The sequence below is a fragment of the Synchiropus splendidus genome, chromosome 5 (assembly GCF_027744825.2).
Source record: "Synchiropus splendidus isolate RoL2022-P1 chromosome 5, RoL_Sspl_1.0, whole genome shotgun sequence".
NCBI classification, from domain to species: Eukaryota; Metazoa; Chordata; class Actinopteri; order Syngnathiformes; family Callionymidae; genus Synchiropus; species Synchiropus splendidus.
The window spans coordinates 22964481-22978441 of NC_071338.1; the positions used below are offsets into that span (position 1 = coordinate 22964481).

At 39.4% G+C, this 13961-nt stretch overlaps 1 protein-coding gene across 10 annotated transcripts in view; it reads right to left on the reverse strand.

Moving 5' to 3' along the window:
• ccdc57 (coiled-coil domain containing 57) overlaps window positions 1-13961 on the reverse strand; it is a 20603-nt gene continuing 6642 nt past the window's right edge. For 7 of the 10 annotated variants that reach the window (XM_053866865.1, XM_053866864.1, XM_053866870.1 and 4 more), the window contains 16 exons: window positions 12867-12975; window positions 11632-11733; window positions 11223-11380; window positions 11089-11163; window positions 8873-9073; window positions 8583-8741; window positions 7713-7875; window positions 7513-7605; window positions 4986-5208; window positions 4427-4594; window positions 4211-4281; window positions 3911-4142; window positions 3692-3786; window positions 3364-3477; window positions 3143-3299; window positions 1-338 (listed from right to left, as the gene is read on the reverse strand). In XM_053866865.1, the coding sequence (XP_053722840.1) occupies window positions 163-338; window positions 3143-3299; window positions 3364-3477; window positions 3692-3786; window positions 3911-4142; window positions 4211-4281; window positions 4427-4594; window positions 4986-5208; window positions 7513-7605; window positions 7713-7875; window positions 8583-8741; window positions 8873-9073; window positions 11089-11163; window positions 11223-11380; window positions 11632-11733; window positions 12867-12975 (2296 nt within the window). In that variant the 3' untranslated portion in view covers window positions 1-162. Of the gene's footprint in view, window positions 1535-3142; window positions 3300-3363; window positions 3478-3691; window positions 3787-3910; window positions 4143-4210; window positions 4282-4426; window positions 4595-4985; window positions 5209-7512; window positions 7606-7712; window positions 7876-8582; window positions 8742-8872; window positions 9074-11088; window positions 11164-11222; window positions 11381-11631; window positions 11734-12866; window positions 12976-13961 lie in introns of those variants that run through there. The other 3 variants (XM_053866866.1, XR_008414622.1, XR_008414621.1) reach the window with 3 other exon arrangements.

The window sequence follows — 13961 nt, forward strand, 5'->3', positions numbered from 1 at the left end:
CAAATGGTAAAAAAGTTTATTTAAGTGTAAAAATAATAACATCACATGCTTAAAATAGAATTAAAAATGCTGTATTTTAAAGAAGGTGTTATGATATATCACAATATCTATGATTGATTAGTGATGGCATTAATCTGGTGAACGATTATCTCTGGTGATGTGTCAGTCTTTGACATTGTAGTTTCTGATCCGATTCTTTTTTCCAGCAGGTCCAGGCCCTCTGGTCTTTGTTGTGGTGGTGGTTCGACTCAATGGCTGGACTGTAGTTGGTTTATGGTTACAGAGTGATGCTGTTCCATCCAAGTTAGACATGTCCTTCCTGCCCTGATCACTTTCACCTTCAGACACAGAAGAAAAATGGGATTTTAGTCAGGGAAACTATACTTCGATCTATCTATCTATCTATCTGCATTAGCACAAAAAAGGTGTGAAGAAGACAAAAAGTCAAGCATGACACTAAGAATCTCTCAATTGTGTTCAGGAGAACACTTTCAGGATTGTTACTCAACAGAGTGGTCATTCCACTCACTCTGTTCTCCAGGGTCAAGAGGACTCAAGGCTCATCGGCCAAATCTGTATCATGAAGTCATTGTATGTGGCCCGCAAGAGAATTAAATAAAATATAATAGCAATCTAAGGTGCATGAAAGACTGGATGCAATTCATGTTGACACGCACAGAAATTAGAAAGCAACTGTAGTGACTTGTTGTGGAATAAAGAAAATAACACACATTTAGTTTTGGACACTTTGGAACACTGGAGCTGAATTATAAATAAACAAAAAACAATAGAAACCAATGAGTTCCAAACAGCGTCATTCTTTCATAAAGACAAAAATAAGATAATCCAAAACCTTCATCATTTAGTTTAAGATCCAGTTTTCTCCAGTTATACAGAATACAATTAGTTAATTAATTAGTTATATTCAGAATAATATATAATGTGCTCCTTTTAACTTTCATTATTTTTATACTTGAATATTTTTCTTTGCTATTACGCACATAAACCAAATGGTGTGAATAGTGTGGGTGAAGTTCTGACCTCCTTCGCAAGGGGTTCCAAGGTCTGAAAATGTGCTGTACCATTTACTTGAATTGGCAGTTAAAGGTTTGATGAATCCTCATATGGTTGTCTTTCCTCATATTTGTATGAGAAACGTAACTGCTATAATTTCACAAAAGTGACTGATGTGATTAATCTATTAACTCCACACATGACTACTTGTACGACAGTTTCTATTTAAAATGTGGATTCATTTCTGACGACTATCGCGCCACTGATTTACAAGCCGCTTCGATGCCAAACATCACAGCTGTGCTTAAATACGAATGACAGCTAAATTAAACCCTTGCACTCACTGACATGCTTTAATTTCACATTCCAAGAAACAAAACAATAAAAAAGGCATGAATGCTCGAGGCATGATTTTAAGGAGCATGACAACTTTCCTCAACACCGATCACGAGGTCACAAGCTTCTCCTTGTCCAGACTTGCCAATACGAGTCGAGTGAAACCAACACTCAAGTTGTGTAACTGGAAACACAACAGAATTAAGAGCTGCATTGATAAGCAAACCCAAAAATGCTTCACACAATGACGTTTCGAACTGAATGGGCGTTGGGCCCTGTCCAATCAAAAACAGGGCATGCTTGTTGGGAGATAGCGTGATTTAATTGTGGGCTTGACTGATGACGGAGTCAGTGAGCTGGTCTGACTTCTCTGGGTTACTCAAGTTCGACAGTTCACAGAATGATGGCGCAAAGAAACACTCGCTCTGACTGGGCAACGGTGAAGTCATGATTTGGGACTCAGGAGAAGAGATCCAGATCAGACTAGGCGACAGCTGAAGTGCGAACACTCTTCTTTGAAAAGCATTTTATATCCAAAAATTGTTCCAAGATTTCCTCTGCTTTGACCTAAAAAAGTCTTTCCTCAGTGTGTACATTATCTCTATGCTGTCCACGAACTGCAGATAACAAGTATGATCAAATATTTACCAGCACTGCTGTTCCAGATAACTTGACAGTGTGTTCTAGGGTTCACCTGCGTGTCACTGTGACTGCTAATGCAGACTGCAGGCACACAAGTGTCTGCGGCAAGGCCACGGGTTGGGCAAGACCATCGCATGGTCTCATGAAAGTACAGTTTGAGATGAGCCACACTTGAATCCATTTCATGTTCTATGGAAGATACATCATGAAGTTTTGGACCAATTAGTAGTGGTAAAGGGGAAAACAAAAAGCCAGCAAGAAGGTGTTGGGTCTGAAAACATCGCTGGAGATGTTATCTCTATAGGGTGAACCAGCCAGCTCCATGCTTCTGAGAAACTCATTGTAGCATCATGAAAAAGCAACTATGCTTAATATCTGGCAGCAATACGATATGTATCCTGATACAGAAGTAGTGATCCAACACATACTGAATACTGTTCAGTTCAGCAAAATATCGTAGTAAGAACCACTATTTTAAGGGGGGAAATCATGTGATACTGAGGCAACCTCTTCTATTTATTTTATATTGGTATTTATTTTTATTTCTTATCTACATAGCAGACAAAGGACTACTCATTGGCCATCATTGTTACTGTGATGATAAGTGCTTATGTAGCAATGAATTTCACCCCTTTATGTCCCCACAAAAACAGAAGAAACAAATTTAGATACTGTAATAAAATATATATAAGACAGGTATTAGATAATAAAGACACTGTGTCGATGTGGTGCTTAGGTATGTTTCTTTCTTTTTAAAGCTGAATTTCTAACGAATTTCTAACTAATTTAACATCGCATTTTTGTAAATCATAATTTTAGATATTTTCCTAAATTACCTAATAACCTTAGATCTATGCACATAAAACAACCAATCTTAAATTCATTTTTTTTGTAGATGCTATGTAAAACAAATTACAATTGGTGGTATAAAACTGATCTTCCAGACAAGAGGCTGGTTCTTATATTTGAGTCGTAGACATGAGACAAATATGATAACAATTCCTAAAAACTGTGTTTTAATTTTCTCTGCTGTCAGATAAGTCAGTTCTATGACTTTTTGTACATAGTTTGCATAAGCAGGGAATATAAAACCCGGTTAGGTTCTGACTCTAGTGACCTGTGTGTATACCTGTATGATTTTGAACATTACCTTCAGAAGGAAGGGACACACTGAGTCGGTGGTCCAGCATCTCCCAGATCTCTTTTAAAGGCTGTAGAGAGTCTTCAGAGTGAGACCGAAGCAGGACTGGATCTCCCTGCAGCTTCACTTCCACCTCCCTGTCTGACTGGTTGGCTGATACTGCAGCCTGAGTGAAGAAAGTCGACATCAGTGTTGGTTAACAAGTGACAAAAACCTTGTTGCAGTCTTACCTCAGGAAGTCTTTCTGACTTCTGGTCGCCCTGGGATTTAGCGTCATGACTGGATGGACCTTCAGGGGGTTTCTCCTCACCACAAAACATCTGCTTCAGCGCAAACTGCAGCTCCTGTCGAGCCAAACATGTCGCACAGTGACCTCTAGTGTTAGGATAAAAACATGACCATACATTCACACTCCTTGCTGTCAGTGATTTCTTTTTTTTTCCTGAACTGCCCGAGGAGCCAATAACAAAACGATAAATAAGTAAAATGTGAGCTAATGCTGTTGTACAATAACATTTTAATTCAGCTTGAGAACTGAGTCAGTTTAACATTGCTCACCTGTGTGGTGAGTTGATACTGAAGCTGCTCCAGAGCAGACAGTCGGTTGTTCTGCTCTTCATGTCCACCAGCATTCACCTCAGGTTCCTTTGATGCTGTTGAAGACAAAGTACAGGTAGGCTTAGCTCTGTGCAAGCTAGACAGACAGATGAAATGATGTGTTTAAAAAACAAGAAAAACAATGTTCCCTGTGTCGTTCTGTGTCCTGTATTTTTGTACCGTGTACCGTGGAAATGACCTGAGCTCGGAGGCTGTTGCCCATTTCAATCAGCTCCTGTTTCTCCTTGCTCAGCCGGGCAATGTGGGACGCCGCCTGCTTCAGCCGGGCCTCCAGCAAACAACGGTGTTTTTTTTCACCCGGGAAGTTCGTGGAAGCTTTGTCAGGTATTGGACAGTGTGGCGGTCGCTGGAGGTCTGGGTGGACTCCTTGGAGCTGACGTGCTGAGAGAATCTGAAAGAAGAATGCGATTTAGCTTCTGTCAAATGCAGTAATACCCGACCAAAGCTTGAGATGAAAACCTGTTCAATGATGCCAGCTACCGCAGACTCCATATTTTCCACTCTGGCTTCCTGTCTTTTACCAAGTGGGCCTGCAAATAACAAGAGAATGGGATGAGTAACAGTAAAACATTTACTGTCAAATTAGTGGACAAAATTCGGTTTCAAAAACATTCCCAAACTATGTGTTTCAACATGATTTGTTTGCTTGACTTTGATTTTAATTACACGACCAACCTTTCTTCGGTCCTTGTTTACACAGATATGTTTGATCTGAATTTGTGTTGGCCTGACGTGCGCTCTGATTGTCAGTGACTGATCCCGTAGCGCCATCTAGTTGCTCTTCCAGATTCCGGCATCGCCCTTTTAGCTTCCGCACCTCCTCCTCCAGAGCTAAAGCGTATCCTGAAGAAGAGAATTGTTTGGCAAGAGCATTAACCGAATTAATATAATGATAATTACACAAATCCTCATGCTGCACTTGCACAATGAAGGTATGTATATTATTAAAATTCTGTTAATGTGTGAAGGTTGTTTTTCTCCCCTTAGATGGAGAGATTCCTCGGGAAATAATATGAATGAATGGACATCACAATTTGTACGAGGCAAACCAAATAATGTGAAATCTACTGACTTACGCAACCTTCATTAAACTTTTGCATGCACAATCATTTAACCTTGATTCCATGCTCCAAATATTGCACAAAATAATTAACAAAGAGAAACAATGCAAGCAGGAATTATTCTACAATGACTTCTAATGCGATGGTCGACATCACTCTTGGGCTCATCTTACTGTCAGCTGCTGGCATGATGGTTGGTGCTCTGAGGCTTTCTGGATTCACAAAAGGCTGAAGAGGTGAGATGGCTTGTGCTCTGGGCCTGTGGTCAGAAGACTGATGACCAAGACCGTCCATGTCTTTCCTCATCTGGGACACCACCGCTCGCAAGATGCTGTTCTGCTCTTGCAAGGAACTGATCTCCTCTGATGCAAAGTGATCTGGAGCTGTCGCTGCACCCTGTGTGGGGTTGACACATACAACATCTTTATGTGAGGCATATCATTTATTTTTCATTATTTATTTACACATTTATCTCTGAACTTCTGGATGGAATATCAGGCGTGCCAAATCTGGGAAGGAAGTAGGAAATATAAACAGAAGTATGTTTTATTAACAACAACAACCACCATGATACTAATAATCATAATAGAATAAGAATACTAACACTATGAATATACATTTTAATAATTACATACATTGTGTATTACCATTTATCATATATTTCATACCTAACTTATTTTCCAAATTTACAAATAATGGGAGTCCTATGATTAAAGATAAACATGCAAATAAATAGAGCAACAATAATTGTTGAAATAAAAATGAAAATTTATTTAAATGGCAAAATATTTCAACTTTTATTTCAGTTAATTTCTCTTTGCCACATTTATATCCGAATTATAGTGCAGCTCAATGGGACATCATGAATGCTGTACATCAATATATAGATTTATATAATTAATAAGGAAAAATACATGGAAAATAAAATAAAGCACAACATGTGGGAATATGCTGTATAAGGAAAGATAAACTGAAATAATTGTGGAAACATAAATCGAAATATGTATAATTGATATCCAACTGGAAGGGCAAATATTACAGCTGAGGAGGAGTCCGAATCTCAATGGAGGCAGAGCTGATTTTCACTCCTAGTCAAACTTAATGCTGTCTATCAAATGAGGAGCTGATGATGTCGATCTTCAACAACTTAGAGACAGGCTCGTGCAACAGACAGTGCGATTAGGATCAGATTTTTCTCATCTGGACAGATTCGTCCTTGTAGCGACGGCTAAAACCACTTGACTTCAGAATAATGTGGCTGCTGTAGTTTATAGTGCAATCTGAGAAGGTCTTTTTGTGTTGGTGCGGCACACAGAGGTCATCCAGCTCAATGAGTCAATGCACACCGTCATGGTGACTCTCAGCACTCCTAAAAAAGACCCCAACAAGGGATGACTATTAAACACAAGGCGGTGAATGTGACACCATTGTGGCAATGAAATATTACTTTCTCGTACACTTGAACCATTTTAGCATTTCATTTCACTGATTTTTATGTGAAACACATACTTCCTTTTGTCGTCTTACATTACAGTACACGTTTCTCATGCTCACTTTTGGTGGGATTAACCCTCGCTGTGATGGTCTTTCATGATTGCTCTATAAACACAAACCTTTTCTGTCTGTAGTAGGTTTGAAACAATAGTGATTTAAAATATAACAGGAAACTGAGCTCAAACACAGCTCCCTGTTAATACAAGCGGAGGTCATTAAGGCTGTTTGAAGATGAATAGGTCCTAGCAGGCTTCAAAGGACGACTGCTGGGATGTAATGTAAATACAAACATGCAATGTCATGGAAAATGTGGACATGCTCATGCACGGATGAAGGCCAAATAAAGTTGTCTTCAATGTGTTGTGTTTAACGTCTCCATTTTGATTTTTACCAAAAGGTGTTCACTATTTCAAACCTGATATTCATGGATCATTAGTGAGTCTTTTTTCCTCAAGTCTTTTATAGACACGACTTCTGAGGTTGACATGAATCCCAGTCGACATCCCAATGGATTTGAGTGTGCACACAGAGATAAGAATGCATATAGAAAGAGAAGGACCTATGACGTGGCAAGGGAATTATTTACAGTCAAATGAGCAGAAAGAACGAAAAGAGAATTAGATGCAGTAGCCTTCTTAGTTTCGTCATGGCTGAGTTCTCAATTCCCAGCTTCCAGAAGCACAGTAGCTGCCATATTATAGGTCAAAAACACAACCCAAAACATTCTTCCTGGACCCAGTTGGGATTGTACTGCGTGAGTAAACTGTGTAGCGTTGTAGCGACTGGTGTCCATGGTAATGACTCAGGGATACTGTTTGTGAATACCATGGAGGGCAGAAGCATTAAGGATTAAAACTTCAATATTTAGCGTTGTGATTGCATGCTATGGATTTATGTGGAGCTGTAGGATTAGGATTGCCTTAAGGATTTGGGTAGTGATGGGTGGATGTGGTATCATGAAACAGTACTGCAGGGTTGATGAAACAGTGTCCTAATTTTCACAGGCCACTTGATGGCGCTCTTATTTCATCTGTCTTGGATGTGACGTTTCATTGAATTAGTTGTTCAAGTCCAAACATTTTTCAGCAGACAGTGCCATCTGGTGGCCTCTGATAATCAGGATGCTGCTTCATGAAACTTCAACCCATCACAAAGTTATTTCTCTGCAACACTGATGTGTTTTTCAGAATAAAAAAAAGTTCCTACCTGAACTGCTTTGTCTCGCTCATTTTTCATAGACCGTAGTAAGACGTGTAAATCCTCCAGTTGGTGTTCTTTCTCAGTGAGCTCTGCATTAGCCTGATGATTAGGATTAAACATCTATTTCAATATGCTACATAAAACAATATGATTAACCTGAACAACACTCATTTTAACACACACTTGAGGATCAGTTAAACCCTGACCTGGTCCCTAGCCTGAGCCAAGTCTCGGATCAGCGTCTCATTGGCCAGGTAGTGCTCAGCCTTCAGGTCTTCACAGCGTCTCTGCCACTCCAGGTCCAACTGCACCCGCTTCTGCTCGTGACATTGCTCTCGGTGCAAACTGGTACTCAGCTCTTCTTTGTACCTGACACAGAGGTTTAAAGACACCAAGCAGTTATCTTTAACTTTTAAAAATTTCTGAACAACCTTCAAGGCAGAGCTGAATATTGGGCGAATCAAAAGCCACTGGGTGCCCACTGAATTATTAAGCATGGTCCCATGTACTTGATATCAAATGAGTCATAACATCGACAGAGTAACAATGCAAACGGTAAATAGACCACATGTTTACTATAAAGCCAGAGCACTCAGAAATTCAATGTCATATTTTAAAAATATGTGGAAACCATACTTATCTGACTGTTTATGTGTACTTCTAAACCTTGCAATTCTGACCTTGTCAGTGCTCCCTTCAGTATATTTCTCATATAAACACTCCACTCCATGGGTTCTGAAGCAACAAGCCACATGTTCATGCCTTTAACTATTTTGTCCAAATGATGCTCCGATTTCGGTCCAATAAAATGATGAGTTAAAAGTTTTGTGATGTCATTACTGATATATTATTAGGGAATTCAAAGGTTCACAAAATAGGGATAAATATTCCCCCAGTGCACAAAAATAAATTAAAAATATAAGCAGTAGCGGGTTACTAGTTTTGGGAATATGTGTTTGATATTTATCATTTACATTGCTATATTAAGACAATGTAGTCTCTGGCAGCCTGGGAAAGCTAACTGCACACTCTGCTTTCAACCTCTTCTTCTTTTTTTAAAGGTCTGTTTGTCTCACCTCTCTATTTCCTCCCTGCTTTTCTTCAGTTCAGTCCTCAGTTTGTCCTCTCTCTCCTGCAAGGTGATCATCTCTGTATCCTTGGAAACCATCTCATGGGAGACCTGTGTGATGTACTGGTCCCAGCCAGTCCGTGTTGTTTCCACATCTTTGTAAAGCCTGTGAAAGAGGAAAAACAAGATAGTACCAGTTTAATAGTGCTTGTAGATACTGGGTTACAGCTTTCTTTCTAAAAGTGAGTGATACATTGACTGCAACTATTATAAGTTTAACACTTTTTATTAACTCACCTCTGTATTGTCTCTTCCTTTTGCTCAATGGACTCCTGATGCTCCTTGTGCTGAGAGTGTGCTTTTGTAGAGAGGAGCTTGATTTCATTCTGCAGTTTGCCAATGTGTTTTTCAGCCCGTTGCAGCTGCTGCTTGTGGGCACAACGCTGAGCTTCCAGCTGCTCCTCACACTTCTTCAGAGCACGGGCCACATCCCCATATCTTGAGTAAAGCAGCACAAAAGGTTAGTATTGGAGCTGTAAAAGAACCATTTAAACAGTCGACAAAACAACAGTTATAGTTGCAGTCATTGGTTTAGGGAAAGAGACACAGGAATACAAACCCAGCACCATTATGACGGTCATGATCGGTGGAAGTAGACATTATAAGACTGAATAGAAGGAACTTGGTGTGGAGTTCCTCCTAATCATTTCTTCTGCCAAGGGGGAGAATATGTTCTTGACAGTGTTGGTTTGTTTGTCAGCAAACTGACTCAGAAAATTTGGACATGTCAGAAATGGGACAAGGAGCATGCATGCATCATAACATTTCGGGGATGATCTGGATCAATGTTGGGATTCAGAAATTTCAAAAATGGTTCTCCATATATGCACACATCACGTCTGCTTTTCAGCCGCCTCATACAACTGCTATTTTTGTTGTAGAGTACCTGAACTGCTTATATGACCTTTTGTGTCTTTGAGTGCTGACTTAAAGTCAGACCACACGTAGGGTCTATGCGAGCGGTGACTAGTATCAATCACTGAGCAAAGTATAATCATAAGCTTGGAGCATGTTTTAGACACAAAATAAAGTTTGAGGGTTTGCTCTTCGATTGTTATATATTGATAACCGTAACATCTTTTACTTTGACACAACAAAACATTTAATCTAAAGTGGAAACAATCCTGAAGCAAGAGAAAATCTAAAGTGACAGAAACAGAAACTTGGAAAAAAAACTTCAAACTTCAAACCATAATATTGACAGTGTCATTTCCTGGAGAGCAAAAGTGAAATTACTGGCTCCCACTCCAACAGATGTACACATTGTGTGTTCATCTGTTGGGGTGGGACAACACCAGAACAAAAACAGCTACTCCCACAGAAACAGGCACAAATAACACACTAAGTTGACAACAAAGCCCACACATGACCTATTGATCAAATCAAGGGTTTACTAGGCTTTTAAACTAAATCACAGTTGGTCATGTCGAAAGGCAGAAACACACTGGCACTGGAACACCTACAGAGATGATTCAAACTCACATCTGATGAAGAGGAATATAGAAGAGGGATGCAAATCTAATGGTGTGGTTATGCTGTGAAGCAGAGAAATTACTTTGAAAAAGGAGCAACTGACCATAAAATGAACACATAAAGAGACCAAGTCTAACTATATTACAGTGTGCAAACGCCACAAAAGAGGTTAAATTATATTAACCAAAATAATCACCAAGTAAAACTGGAAAAAGTGCGGATGGTCAGTGATTTAAAAAAACAAAAAACAAAACTATAGTTCTTAATTCTGCTCCTGTTCAACCCTTCCATGAAATAAGATACAATGATGTGTACTATGCAGAGCAACGGATGGGACTGAAATACCGTGATTTCATGGGCATTACTAGAATCTTTGGCTGACTGACGCTTCTAAAAGCTTTATGAAACACATAATGTGCACTGCGCTCTTGTAACTGAGCAGCAGTATCTTAAATGTCTCAGATTCCTGGATATGAGACAGCAGTAAGAGTTGACCTGCTTTTATTATTATTTCGAAGCACTTTCCTAGTTGGTGGAATCCCCACTGACCATGGCAATAAATTCTGATTCTGATTCTGATTTGTACTTCAAGAGGAGACAAAGAAAAAAAATAGGGCAGCATGAAATGTAGATCAGCTCCATCATAACACATTATGTGTCTGAGTGAGAGAAAAGACTGTGTCCCTTTAGGCGACAATATATGGAAAGCCCTTGTACTGCAGTCCAGACGAATCTATCCGGAGATATTGGGAGGAACAGTCGGGCTATAAATGTATTATTGGGATCATCATAAGGTCACTCTTGCCGGCAGCATTTATTATATAGTGACTCATTCTTGTGAGCGCAAGTGCCACACTGAAAACTGCAAGGTAGTGCTTCTAGTGCATAGAAAAGTTACATTTCAATATGTATGCATATTTTCGCGCAGGTGTGTGTGTGCGTATCCAGGACCTGTGTGTTCTCCGCATGTGTCCACTCACTTCTTAACATGCTCATCTTCCTGCAGCTTCAGTTTGATCTCTAACTGTTCCTTCGCGTCTTCCACTTCCTTTATTCTGAGACAGAGGACATGTTCAGAAAAGTAAGCAAACACACAGACGGAACGGCGGTGAACCTTTTGTCCTTGGCAGCAGTAAGCCCTTTGATCGCCTCGTCTTTGTGATGCAGCTGACTTTGTAACTCCTTGCAGCGCTCCAGAGATGCTTCTAAAGACTCTGTGACTTGGAGCCTTGCCTGGGTGTGGACATCATTCTCTTTAGAAAGCAACTTCACCTGGTGGAGATAAAAACACTCATAAGACAACAAACACACTTGAAACAGGACGGACAGAAATCAATTCTTAATATTAGTCGTCACTTTCAACTAAAAAATCTTGACTCAGCAGATAAGGACACTGAAGTTAGTCCTTGAACTTCAAATAAGATGAACTAAATTGTGATTTATTGGGGACACCTTGGTGGGAAAAAAAAAGAACCTGCAAAGGGTTGGTCAGCAGTGACAGCTTGAATTGCACATTTCGTCACCTTTGCATCGTGAGACAACACCACAGCGCGCATCTCATCCAGTTTCTGATTGAACTCGTGCTGTTTGATTCTGAGTTCACTTTCAAAAGCTGACATCATCTCCTGTAGGCCAGACACACCAAACACTGGTTAGACGTCAAACAAAGACTTTAAAGGAGCAAGACAGTCTTAATTAGTGATGAAGCCTCATGAACATGGGTCCTCGTTTTCAGAGCTCAGCAGGAAGTGCTCTTGGTAAACCGTGTGAGCTTGACCGTATAAGCAGGGACTTACTTTCATCATTACATTCTATCAGTAATTTCACACCTATTAAATATTGTCTAACTTCTGTCTCCTTTGTGGCAGGAAGAACTCAACACCACGTCCCCTACTGTTCTACTCTTGGTATCAAACCGTTCAGCTCAGTTGAGGAAAGCGCAAATAATGCATACTGCGATTATCAAGTAGCAGCCTGGACAAGATTTTTAAACTACATAATACTAAAGATGATTTAATGGCAAATGAATCACACATACATAACTGTTCTGAATGTAACTTAAAGGAAAATATTAACACCAGATTGGCCAACAATGCTTTCCTCATGCAATTTACTCAAACAACCCAACATAACAGATATACTCTAGAACATTCTTTAGAATAACATCAGAGCTATTGAAGGGGCTCAAAACCATGCTAAAAGTACAACATTGTAAACATTATTATAGTGTAAACAGTGCAAAAAACTACATAGTATAATGCCATTGAAACATGGCAGTCGCTGCCTAGCTGCATGCAATTTAAGCACACAAACAAAACAGTACAGATGGTTTAGAATAGCAAAGTGCAACAGTTATCCCTACTTCAGACTTTGCAGACAAACCTTTCACAACACCATATCTACAGCTTCAAAACTCTGTTATCATACACAATTATGGGCAAAAGTGTTCGGCATTTTCATCATAAAAGCAAGACGTAGAAGGTAATTATGCTTTTTGGACTCCACATTGTTCAGTAGTTTAGTGAGTGCAAAGATGTAAGAATGACTTATGTACTTTTCCAATCCGGATCAACCTGTACTCTCTTGTTTGTGTTACTTTGTAGCACTACTACTGTTCTAATAGTTGAACTCAAAGAGCAAAGATTTCCAACCAGAAGGCTCTGAAAAAGTGCGGCACTCCAAGAAGCTTCATTACCTCACGTCTAGTTAGAGGGTAAATATGATGAACATAGACAGCACAAATATATTTATACTACACCTGTTTTTGTACGCATGCAAGTCTCTCTGCTTCTTGTATCCTCTGCTCTAGTTCAGTTTTTATCAATTCAAATTCCTCATTCTGCTTTTGAAGCTCAGCGTCCATTTCACTGCATTTCAAAAACACAAACACATTTTGGGAACAACAAGCTGTAAGAAAGACAATATCGAGCAAAATCACCTCACATGACCTTTGATGCTTTGATTCATATCAGGTTATTCACACAGGGCTGAAGGTTTGGGGGGTCGAATTAAATTTTTAAGGCAAAACAATGAGGAGTACACATGAAAAATTAAGTTGGTGATAATATAACAGCTATCTGTTCAGTGCACTAAAGGCAACACATGGGAAGGAAAATGAACACAGATATTGTCAGATTATCAGATATTTTTAATTGTAAAGTATTTTTTAACATTTAGCATTTAATTGGTAAATGAGAACATCTAAATTGCCCTCTTACGCTACACCTCGAGTCACAAACATCCAAGCCACCAACCCACACGATTTTCCATTTAAACTGTTGATATTCCTAGTCACCTGCTGTGAAATGCGAAACTCTCAAAATCGAGACAGGCAACATCGCTCAAGTCATGCTGCTAACATGGAACCTGATGTAGTTCCTACTTTAGACAAGCAGAGGGCAGACACCTGTGATGTCAACCTGAGCAAGATTTGTGGACATGTTTCTATCAAAGTTTAAGGAGTAAATATAGTTTGAAAACCACCCAGTGGGGAAGAGGGAGGTTGTGCAAGGCTGGAGTCTAGCAACGAGCAAGACAACATATTTGGCTGACTCAAATCTTGAAGAGGAATATTCACAACGATGATGCCCAGTGGTCAACTCAACATTGGGGTCGTCATATTGCACAAATTAGATGAACAAACAAATGTACTCATAATCCAAACTTTGGGTCATACTAATGAATTTTCATTCATCACTTACCTAAAACCATTTTCAAGTGACAATTTTTTGAAATAGCGATATTAGTATTTAATGGAAGAAAAAAAAACCATATGCCTAAAAGAGTAACATCATTGTTGGTGATTCAGAGTTTAGTGACTTTTAAATTGAAATGGGTTTAAATGTAAACCATG